The following is a 12,103-nucleotide window of genomic DNA, read 5'->3' as shown; positions in this document are numbered from 1 at the left end:
TATCCTCCTAATTATTTAATTATTCAGAACTAAAATAAATGGTTTTCTTTGAGGTTCACTGCAGTTGTAAATGAAACATTCAAGGCTGGTTTGCCAGCCATCTTTTTATTTTCATGTAGGTTCACCTGTATTTGTTATCCCCAGGTTACAGTTCTGAGGTCATATGACACAATGATTGCAACAGCCAGACGGCAGGCTGAAGGCAGCCTCATCTACATCATAGACAAAGCAGACCTCTACCTACGAGTCCGCGATGGACTGAGACAAGTCATGGTACAGTCCTCCTCTCAACCATTAACATGCTGTACTGGAAATGTTAGCCCAGAGCAGACATGCATGTTATGCCATAGGCCTTCATATGCAGACAGTTCGATGTTTACATGTTGGAGAAGCTGAACACCATCAGCATAAATGTGTGAATTTGCACTGTGACGTGTGAGGACGTGAGGTAAACAGTAAAGGTAAACAGTGAAGGTCCACAAATCGATCCCTGAGGGACACCAGCAGGGAGCTGATGATACTGTCGTTCCACTCTGAAATATATTGTATTTATCATTCACCTCTTAATGCTGAAATGTTGCCTTATTTCTTAGGCTTTTATTGAATTATTTGATTCAGTGTTATTTCTAAAATATTTTTATTTCACGATGTCTCCACAGCTTGGCGAGTACAGTCCCTTCTTCAGAGATCTGGTAAATTTGACCTCCCAGAAAAATCTGATTGCGAACTTTACTCTCTCTTTATATTTACTGAACACGTTTGTTTTCCTGTTGAAGGAGAACGAGGTGGCAGAGGTTCAGCCTCCACCAGTCATCCTGTACCCTCATTCCCAAGACCAGTCCAACAGCAACGGCGCTGGCCATTACTCTCAGAGTGTTTCTGTCACACGACCCATCGAGCCTCCGCCACAAGCGCCAGTGGAACCCAGGTACCCCCCACATTATGATCCCAGATTCCCAGACCAGAGGCAGCCGGGTCAGACGGATGGAAGACTGGTTACCCACCAGACTGATAGCAGATACGCCGTCACCCCCCCCCGACACCCCAGCCCACCTGTCCAGCAGCCTGCAGTCCACGTGGACTCATCAGCATCAGGAGTGAGTTGTAAAAAAAGGTTGATGAGTTTTGTTTTAGGTGTTAAAGAACTGAAATCCAGCAACTGTGGTACAAACTGGGACTGTTGTTGGTGGCAGGTTGTCACCTACCAAGAAACTTAACTACAGGAGACTCAACTGATCAGGTGCCCCAACTCTTTCCCTTGATGGGACGAAACTCAAACTTGGTTGACAGCAGGGAAAGAAGCAAACACTTTCTGTGTTGTTCAAAGGCCTTTTGCCTGTTAACCTTCTTTCTTTCTTTTTTACTTCACACACAAGAAACTGAAATCCTGCGCTGTGTCACGCTGCTGCCCGATCAAATTATATAAAGAAAAAGGTTTTCAGTTGGTGATGTTACATATTTATAGAGCATTTTACCTTAAAAAAAACATTAACAGCATAATTTTAAACGTTATTATTTAAATTATTCTTGTTATTATTTTTACATATAGTTGGAAAATTGATAATGTCATACCAAGACAGTGAACAGAGCCCATGGACTGTGCTGCAAACCTGCATTCAGCTCATTGGCCAGCAGGGGGTGACTTCAGTGTTTGCTAAAGGAAGTGCAATATTGCAGATTTCTATGAGAGAAAGAACTTAAATCTCAGGTGATGTCTTCAGTTTCCCTCCTGAGTTTTTGATCTCAGTTGAAAGTTTCAAGTCTTTTCAAAGACATCTTGGTGCTCTAGCAACATTTGATCTCATGCAGGGTGAAGTACTGGAGGACATGACAGGGTTATGATTTATAAGTCGTTACGTTACATTACAATCATATCCAAAACAATGACCTGGAGGTGGTGGTCAAAGACATGGAAGATGACGATACTATATTTTACAGGGAGTTAATATTTGGCTTGGAAGTGGCTTTGAGAAAAGTCCTTCCATCCATCCATCCATTTTCTACCTCTTCTCCTGTTGAGGGTGGTGGGGGTGGAGCCTATCCCAGCAGCCTTCCCCCTGGACAGGTCACCAGTCCATGGCAGGGCCAACACATAGAGACAGACAACCATTGGCTCTCCCAGCCACGCCTACGGTCAATTTAGAGTCTGGATTAACCTGGTCCCCTCTTGATGTCTTTGGACTGTGGAGGAAGCTGGAGTACCAGAGAGAACCCAGCAGGAACAGGGAGAACATGGAGACTCACACAGGAAGACCCCGTGCTGCAGCCGGGGCTCCACCCACAACCTTCTTGCTGGGGGGCCACAGTGATGACCACTGCTCTACCGGGTTGCCTTGAAAAAAGTGCCTGGATAAAAGGCCTGAATGCAACAGTAACAGTCTCTCGTTTCCCTCATCAGCTCCATCTCATCGCCCTCAACGCCCCTCAAACCGGCAACATGCGAGGAATTCGAGGGGCGGACTTCCTGTGCTTCCAGCAGGCCCGAGCCATTGGCCTGAAGGGGACCTTCAGAGCTTTCCTGTCCTCCAAGCTCCAAGACCTTTACACCATCGTCCGCAGGTCGGACAGGGACAGCTTCCCCCTCGTCAACCTCAAGGTGAGATGATGCCTTTGATACAGACTTCACTGTCGAAAGGATTGAAATAAAATCTCTTCAATAAATGTATTTCACATTTATATACAACATAAGGAGTGCAGTCGGATGACATTTAATGCTTGCAACTTTTCCCATGCAGAACCAAGTGCTGTTAAGCAGCTGGGAGTCGATCTTTGGTGACAGCAAAATGAGAGAGAACGTTCCAATTTACTCCTTCGATGGCAGAGACATCCTCAGGGACAGCGCCTGGTGAGTCACCGAGTCCCACTCAGGCCCCACTCTGGCCCCAAACTCTGGCCCCACACTCTGGCCCCACACTCAGGACCCACACTCTGGCCCCACACTCTGGCCCCACACTCTGGCCCCACACTCTGGCCCCACACTCTGGCCCCACTCAGGCCCTGCTTTTGTGTGTATTGTGTGTATTTACAGTATCCTGTATACTGTTATGGTGCGCTTAGACCACAAAGGAGGACCCCCCTGCCAGATGATTACTCACGACTACTTTCTCTCATTACTCTTGCAAGAAACAGAATTAAAAAGAAGTCGTGAATCCCAGAATATTCACTCGTTCTGCCGGAGAGGAAGTGAGCAGCAGGACCTTCCCTCTGTGTCCATCTCTCTCTCTCTCTCTCGCTCTCTCCACCGTCTACCTTAAAACTGACACTGCCCGTTAGTGTAGCCACAACCTCATCCAGCGCCATGTTGGGATCAGATTGCCTCCACAGCCTCACACTCATTTCTTACACTAAAAGAAAAAACGGCAAAAAACAAATTCCAACATGTCCAACTGCTGGGTTTAACATTTTCACACCGCGTGTTTCGTTTTTTTGTCTCCAACACTCTCTCGCCCAGATGTTCGTAGCCTCTGTCGCTGATCTGCTGTCCTTCTTTACTTGCAGCTATCAGTTCATGTGTTGACCTGTGTGGGTTTTTTTTCCTCCCACAGGCCAGAAAAAATGGTCTGGCACGGCTCAAGTGGCAAAGGCCACCGGCAAACAGACCACTACTGCGAGACGTGGCGGGCGGGTGACCGCGCTGTGACCGGTCTGGCGTCGTCGCTACAAAGCGGCCGCCTGCTGCAGCAACAGTCCAGCAGCTGCTCCAGCTCCTACATCGTTCTCTGCATCGAGAACGCCTACACATCACACTCCAAAAAATAAGGACGCCGTCCCTCCTCGTGTTTTTGGGCCACACTTACTCCGTCTTCACGTCCAAGCAGACACGCTTCTCTAACTCCTTGTGAACATGTGGCATGGAATGAACTTGCCCTGTGGCTCTTTGCCTGGCAGAGGCGCCTCGCACCGTCTGCTCCTCCCCTCCTCACACGCCAAAGAGATGGGTCGGACCGAGGGGACACCAATCTACCACAGGGGTGGAACAAGAGCGGGAAAGCTACAGTAAATGTGTTCTAAAATTGTATCCATTTTATAAAAAAAAAACCATCCTGTATATTTCATCTTTGTGTTTATTGTTGTTTATTTTTGATGTTATCGATTTTTACCTTCTGAACTGTTTTTAAAAATTAGCGATCCTGCTTTTTTTTATTATGTATTGATCATTTCCACATTTGTTCCAATTTTTAGAGTGGTGGGTGACTACGGGGTGCAGCCAAGACGATTTTAAATTTAAAGAAGATAATAGGTATTTATTTTTTAAATGAAGTTATGAAATGATTTTGGAAAAAAGAAAAAAGAAAAAAAAAAAAGCCCAATACGCTCGTTTCTATTCTACACCACACAGAGCATTGAACTCTTTTCATGAGAGCTCTTCGCTGTGCCTTGTTATCACACAGCCAGGACTGCCGTCCCGTCAGCCCCCCGTACGTGACACACACATGCTAATGCTACCAGCTGCTGCCTTTGTGCTCGAGTGCATTCAGGTGCCTTAAATCAACTCCACATCTTCGTGACTTTGTTGGACACAAACACAGTCGTTATCGATGTCCTCATGACTTTACGATGACGACTGCGTTCCTCGGCGAGGGAGCTGGACCTGACGGCGGCCCGGTTCACTCGTTTGTTTGGAGGACCCGGTTTTGTTCATTGATTTCAGAGACTAACCCGGCTCTAGTGCTACTGATGTCTTCACTCCACCTGTTGGCTTTTCTATTTTTATAACCCAGTGGTGCTGTACTGTTTCTCCCAGACACTGAATAAAAGTCTTTTCAACCACAACTCTGCATCGCTCTGCGTGAAGTGAAAGGCGCACGTCACCCAGCGGCCTCTGGCGCCGCCACAAATCAGCGCGACCTGTGAGGGTCGCTCCTCCCTTAGCCTTCGCAGCCGCCCTGCACCTGTCAATCACCTCAATGTAATAATCATCATTCATTTTTGATAACTGATCCAGGTACAGCACTGTCACGGATGACTTGAGGTGACGGAATAAAATACACGATGGCCGTTCACTCAAAATACTGCAGAGTCTGTCGGTCAACATGACCTTTGACCTTTGACCACCAAAATCTTCCCAGTCGGAGTTTGATGCATGTTTGTCATAATTGCCTCATGGCGTTCCTGAGACAACGAGAATGGGACAAACGGTCAGACACCCGGAAACACGATCCCCCCCGCAGGCAGAGAGACGGACACGAGGCTGGGATCAGCTGATCGACCGATACTCGGCACCCGCCGTTGATTTGATGTCACTGGGTCACGTAGTGGAAGCCTCTGGAAGAATATCAGTGAGTTTGTATGCAATGAGTTTTGTCCTCGGATGATAAAGTTGATTGTTTATCTCATTTGCATTTTGGTTGGAGTTTTCTTACTTTGTAATATCTGTGTCATCATGTCCAGGTCCTGGTCCAGGTCCTGGTCCTGGTCTCTAGTAGCATCCGGCAACAAGTGGGAGACTCACCTTTTCTGAATCTTGGGAAACATGAAGTCTTCACGAGTTCGACATGTCGAACGTTGATCAGTTGATGAGAAAACTGTCAAGAGCGATGCGAGCGCTCGATGAGCCGCAGCTCGGCTCGGTGCTGGTAAGAGAAACTCATCGAGACACAAGCGCGAGGGCCGCAGCCCTCAACTGGCCCAGCGTGTCAAGATGGACATTTATTTCAAATGACATCACCCGGCAGTTGGCGCACACGGGCTGTAAGTCCTCCAGTAAAGTGGATTTCAAGAGAGAACTGAATTAGGTCAGTAGTCATTGGCAATGGCTTATAAAATCCCCTTAAATCTCTGCTTTAAAGTTAGCGGGCGTTTCATGATAATATTTGATTAAGAAGATTAATTTGAATTATTCAGAGTTGGCCTAATTTGGTGGTTTCTTTAAAATGATACGGTAAGTTTCTCACATTGGCCGAGGTTATTGGCCTGCAGCCCGAGACTCACGTCCTCGCAGGTTAAGCTGGAATGCAGGTGTCACCCGACTGCTGGAGTACTGCACATTAAAATACTCAATAATGAAGTACAGCAACCAGCAGAGTGAGGCGCTGAAGGCCGCGCCCGCACTTGGCTTCAGCAGTCAGGCTGGCGCTCTGCAGGTGAGTCCACAGATGCGCGTCTCGTGCTCCACCATCCTGCGTTGCAGGCGACTCCTGCAGAAACATCAGATTTTCTACGTTATTTGCAGTAAATTACAGTTTCTTTTTTTCCAGGTCCACACTTGTGGAAGGAGCAGCGAGGGAGACGTTACTCAGCGGGCTACTTTACACGCTTCAAAAACAAGCGTTTGAGTGCTTCCTGTATCGTCTCACGATGCCACCGGACACTCGCCACGGGCTCATCACGACCCCTCAACCTGTGCTGCTTTACATCAGCGACAGGAGAGATTCTGTCACTTCTTAGTCCAGAGATTGTTTTCAAAGTGAGTACTCTGCTTCTCAAGTACTCAAAGAGTTTTAGTTGATTTAGAAAAGGACAGATTGCAATTCGGCATTAATTATTCACAGGGATTAAAGAGAATGCAGCAGATTTTCCTTCTGCGCGGGTATCTTGAGCTCATGGGAGGTTCTCAGCACGATGATTATTTGATCTATAATTTGTTGCCAACCCAACATTTTTGCTTTTGGAACGTTTGGGAGATTTTGATCCGACCTTCAGCAAGAACACTCCTGTATTTGTAACCTCGCTCTCCTGATCGTTGAGCGATGATCCAGAAGCAGTAAAGGAACCAGACCACGCGAGCGCCGCCGCCTGGAGAATAACAGCAGGAAATAGTCCCAGAAGCTTTGCTGGGGCCGCGCTGTGACACAGAGGTCAGCAGGAAGAGCGTGAAAAGCTCTCTGTCGGTTCACTCCATGTCTGAATAAACCATGCAGGACCTGGCATCAAACGCTGGGGCGTGAAGTCATCATCTCTGCTGACATGTCATTTGAGTGTCGAGCTGAGGACAGAGACCAAAATGTATTCACCCCGGAATAAAAAGCAAGCCGTTCTTGAAAATAAACTGTAAATACGCTCACTCTCGCCCTCGTTTTAATGAAATCTGCCTCTCAAACATCTCGACCCGCCCGCCAGCCCCGCGCAGCTTAAATTAATTGACTGGGGGGCTCAGTGTCGGGTGGTAACGAGCATGGTAGCCCCCCGTCTAATTCCTCAAAGTCCTTGGTTTCTTGAGGAAACCACGTCTTGTTGTCTGAGTGAGTTGGAGTGGGTGGGGGGTGGCGAGGCTATAATAACCCACAGCTGCTTTACTGGGAGGTGCTGTCACACTGGCTGCCTGGGGGAGGCTATATTTAGTGGGCGCTAAGTAATAACTAAGTAGAGAAAAATGATCCTGCGATGGTAATGATACAAGGGGACAAGCAGATACTGAGGGGACTTAATTAGGTTTGGGGCGGATGCGTAAAGCCACGCTTGTCAGATCTCTGCTCGCTGTTTATTCTTTCCTGGTGATTCACTGTCACATTAACCCAAATCTAAAATTACCTCACCAGCGCACTCACGACATCGCCACTTTGTTTCGTGACCTTGTGATGCGTTTTTATCTCGGTGTTGTTTCAGAGTGATCCTAATTAATAATAAAACATGAGTCCACATATGAGAACGCAGCGGGACCCATCCAGCTCCCGACTGGACCGAGGCGCTCCTCCAGCGAGCGACACAAGGAGGCCTGCTGGAACCTTTGGGTAAAGGTTCTCACGTTTCACCGCCATTTAGATGGATAATGAGGAACAGTCTCTCCGCCTTTAAAAACCCCTGTGAATCTTCTTGTCTTCCCTCCTGTCTTTAAATATTTGATGAGGAGGAGGTTTATGTCGAGCGAACATTCCTGGCAATGGTATGGAGGCGGTGGCCTGCCAGAAGGTCACGTGCAGAAATGTTCTACCAGCGCTGAATGCTTCACAAACGCGTGAACACACGCACACGTACACACCATAACTACCACTCCTCAACAGCAGGTGGCGCACTCAGTTGATGTAGACATGGGGGTTTGATTCCGCGGAGCACTCAGCAGATTGGATCTTTAGGCGTGTTCGATGGCGTTTTTACTACCTCACCACATTTTTTAACAATGACAGAAGTATGCTATCACTTCCCATCCACTACCATTCACTTTGCTCAGCTAACTAGCGGTGAACTGGTCTCTGTGGGTCCCAGCTCGGCCTTGCTTGAGCTTGGCTTCAGTTCTGCAAGAGTGTCAAAATTCGCTTGTGCGCCGGACTCTGACTCTTCCAAGCAGGGAAATGGGCAGTAACAGTTACACCTGAGCCCTCTGTACACACAGAATGTGCCAAATTTGCGGCCCTGTGGAGGAGGGAATTTGCCATCTTGTCCGTGTGAAACTGAGGCTTAAGATTCCTCTTTCCAAAAAAAACCCGCCAATTGTGTGGCCGTAACCATGTGACATGGTGCGCGGCACAAAGTTGCACGTGAACAATGACGTACAACATATATGTCAGGAGAATATTCAGCTCCGTGACAGTCTGGCAAACCTGGTGGTGTCCCAGTCCAACCTCCCTCTGCCGCTGCTGCTGTCGTGGTCACAGACCTGGCGCCACTTTTTTCGTAAGTTTTTCAACTTGCTGGTGACGTTCCGTCATGCGGAGGGAGGAGCCACGTGAGTTTAAACTCATCTATCAAGCATTGAAAAAATCTGATGTTTTTTACTCTGGGTTTGGCTGTTGTATGGAGGAGGAGGAGGCAAAAGAGGGGGATGGGGAGAGCAGGGGGACTTTTTCCCATCGTGCACTTTGAGAAAATAGAAGCAATGCGTCGCAAAAATAAGAAAGCAAATCATCAGAGGTGGACGATTTTACATTGTTTAGGATGTGAAGAGCGAGCTCCCCAGTCCACCTCCTTCCTAACATTTCTGCTTCATTATAAAATGTAAAACGCTTTTTTTTCTCTTCGTGCATGACGGAATCAAAATCCTACTAATTTCACTTTACATTTTGACTTTTTTGTGAGTGTGAATGGTTGTTCGTCTCTCTATGTTGGCCCTGATGGACTGGCGACCTGTCCAGGGTGAACCCCGCCTCTCGCCCTTTGACGCTGGACAGGTCCACCCCCCGACCCTTAATGTGTAGGAATAAGCGGAAGATGACGACGACGATTTTGACTTTTTTCCCCTCAAAGTACGAAATGAAGAAGAAGAAAAAATCTTCTTATACAGTAATAAAAACTTGAAATATAAGGCGGCTTTCCTCGCCCCGCGCGGCCCTGCCAGGTCCTCCCAGCCTTCACGGCTCGGTGGCCGCGGCCGTCACCGGCGCGGCTGCAGATGCGATGTGACGTCTCCTTCCATCTTCTAATGAATTTTTTATGTCTCTTCCTCTCCCACTCGCACGCGCGAGGCTGGTGGTGTCTGCGCAGCCGCGGTCCTTGCTGCCCCGCTGCTTCTCTTCTTGTCCTTCTTGTGGTGGTGGTGTTGTTTGCGGGGAAGCTGACGGCGACTGGGTTCGACCGGTGCGCGGCGCCTTCGTGGGGTCGTTTGCAATTTTGTTGTCAAGATGCAAACTGGAAGTAAAAGCCAGATCATGTCACGCATGAACCACATCCGTGAAATTATCCCTCCAACTTTCCCCTCCGCAGGGGCTGTTTTCACGGAGAGCGACCCCGGCGCGCTCCCTCCTACGGAGAGGTTCCCTCTCCGCCTGCCGGCAGCTCGATGCCACGTGTCCGCTGTGCGCGTGTGACCCGGCTCGTCTCCGTCCGGGTGTTGATGGACTCATTGATGAGCAAGACCTCTGCCCACTGTCGCTCAGCGAGGAGGAACGGGGGTCCGCTGATGATGAGGCAGACGTTGACCACCACTGATCTGTCACTTCCTCTGGCCGAGGACCTGCAGGTCCTCTATTAACGCGGTTCATCTTCGACTGGGGGGGCCGTTGTTTTTTTAGTTTTTTTGAATCTTTTCTTCCACTAAACTCACTTTGACAATGAAACTGAATGTGAAACCAGGAAGGTAAATTCCTAATCACTTTTTATACTCATGAAGGAATGCAGAACTCTTCTACCTGAGGGTCGAGGGGCCGCGTTAACCCTCTCTCCCAGTTAGAAAGGCCCACTCCAGCTTCTGGGACTGTGCTGCCCAGTAACCCCCCCGGCAGGGAGAAACCCTGACCCTGAAACACACTGGTGGGTGGATCACACGCTTAGAAAGACAATTCTGATGAAGCCCCTTGTGATGCGTTAAGGGGCGTCAAATCTGAGTCAGGGCTGCACAGGGGGGGCCGGCCCGGTCCCTGAGGCTGACCGGGGTTCCTTATTTCACAGTTTGTGTGTTGGCCAGCACTTCAGGGACCCGACTACACCGAGTGTCTCCTCAGTTTCAGGCCTAAAGGTCAGATGACAGTACTGTATTTCTGGACGACGTTCTCGTGTGGACCACCACCCTCCACGAAAACCTCAGAGCCTCAAATTATCGTTCCACTGCAAGGTCGTTCGCGTCCGCGTAAACAAGTCATCACAACAACGATGTTCTAAAAACCCCACTTGAATCTACATTCATATTCGCACTTTGTATTTGCTGCCATCTCCAAGGAAACCACAATAACAGCGTCTGTTGTTATCATTCCTCTTTTGTCACTCGGTCAATTAAAGAATCGTCACCACTCGCTGTCTCATTGTCAGGACACTTTCATACGCCGGCCTCCACTAACCTTTAACTTCATGTTGAAGCCACGACGGCGATCTGACCGAAATAACAGCAGCGCAAAGTTCACCACAGAGATCAACTTCATCGAGCTCTGTAATAAACGTATTAATACACCATAAAACCCGCAATGAGCTCTCTGTTATTCTTGTCATGTCATCTGTACAGCGGCTTTAAGGCTTCAAGCGAAATGAAGTTTGAACTGACGCAGCCTGGGAGGAAACATCATCACTGGCAAACTCATCTCCACGCCAACACGAGTTTACACCTAATCTGAAACCTCAAATGTCCTTTGACTTTGAGATTTTGTTGATTCAACGTCCACCTCTGACGTTTGACATCAGACCTGATTAGTCCGGTTTACCAGAACAAACTTGCGTGTTTATATTTGCCTCTGGGTGATTATTTCAGCTGGCGTTCTCCACCCCTTCATCTTTCTGCATGCTGCTAGAGTCCTCGTCGCCGTGTGGAACCATTGACTTGGAGCTAGCTAGCTAGTAGCCATCTACAGACAGCAGGGCTGCTCCTAGAAAAGTTCTAAGGCCCTGTGGCGAGTGTCATTTGAGGGGGGCTGCTGGCCCTGTTGCAGCCTCAAGGCGGCTAAGGGTGTGTTTCCACTGGCTCACTTCGGCTCAGTACGGGTGCGTTTCCACTAGCACTGGGTATCACGTCAGCGCGGGTGGACCAGCCAAGAGTTCCCCATCGTAATTTGTGCTTGACACAACAACAATGGACGACACAGAGGCAGCGTGATGCCTGTTGCTCGGTCAGTGGTTTCTGCTTAAATAGACTTTACCAAGCCATCGACCAGTATTCCAGAGGCTAAGCTGATACGAAGTAGATGACGCAATCGGATAAGTTACCCAATCAGTGCCCCGCTATGTGTTTACGCCACATTTTAGTCCCCGCTTGGAACCCCAGCGGAGCAGGGACCAAAATCATAACGGTTTGTACCGTGTTGGGGCCAGTGGAAACTAGGCCAAACCGATCTGAGCTGAAGTGAGCAGTGGAAACGCACTCCAAGTGTCTTATTTGTGACGCAGGCTGAGCACGGCCCAGTTGCTGGTCTGACAGTAGCTGAGACGGTTAGCAGAAGGGTTCATTCTTAAATTTCTCCACCATTTCTCTAATAAATAAGCACCTGGTAACTCTTGTGTTCCTGCGGTATGTGTGACATCAACGCTGTCATGATATCGGCCCAGCTCACTGTAATGTAAATATTAAATATATTTTAGACCTATTGAATGTTTTAAGCAATTATTGCACTCACTGTTGCACTCACATTTAATGATAGTAATTAATTATGAAATATAATAAAATATTTGCATTTTAAAATCAAACATTCGAACGGACTACTTTAATACTAAAGCACAATGGAGTCAGACCGGACAGGTGAACGCAAGCGCAGGCATATCACTCCCATGATGCATTGCGTCGGCATTTTCCCGCTCTAACGCATCAGAG

At 48.2% G+C, this 12,103-nt stretch overlaps 1 protein-coding gene across 3 annotated transcripts in view; it reads left to right on the top strand.

Moving 5' to 3' along the window:
- The window catches only part of col18a1a (collagen type XVIII alpha 1 chain a), a 71,885-nt gene extending 67,093 nt beyond the window's left edge, over nucleotides 1-4,792 (top strand). For all 3 annotated transcript variants that reach the window (XM_086219671.1, XM_086219672.1, XM_086219670.1), the window contains 6 exons: nucleotides 145-273; nucleotides 660-692; nucleotides 777-1,097; nucleotides 2,399-2,596; nucleotides 2,736-2,845; nucleotides 3,546-4,792. In XM_086219671.1, the coding sequence (XP_086075797.1) occupies nucleotides 145-273; nucleotides 660-692; nucleotides 777-1,097; nucleotides 2,399-2,596; nucleotides 2,736-2,845; nucleotides 3,546-3,759 (1,005 nt within the window). In that variant the 3' untranslated portion in view covers nucleotides 3,760-4,792. The remainder of the gene's footprint in view (nucleotides 1-144; nucleotides 274-659; nucleotides 693-776; nucleotides 1,098-2,398; nucleotides 2,597-2,735; nucleotides 2,846-3,545) is intronic.
- The last annotated feature ends 7,311 nt before the right edge of the window (nucleotides 4,793-12,103 follow it).

The sequence above is a fragment of the Aulostomus chinensis genome, chromosome 12, assembly GCF_037954235.1.
Source record: "Aulostomus chinensis isolate RoL2024-O1b breed Wild chromosome 12, RoL_Achi_v1.0, whole genome shotgun sequence".
NCBI lineage: Eukaryota > Metazoa > Chordata > Actinopteri > Syngnathiformes > Aulostomidae > Aulostomus > Aulostomus chinensis.
The sequence above is the reverse complement of the archived record's forward strand: the minus strand, read 5'-3'. Positions and strand labels throughout refer to the sequence as shown.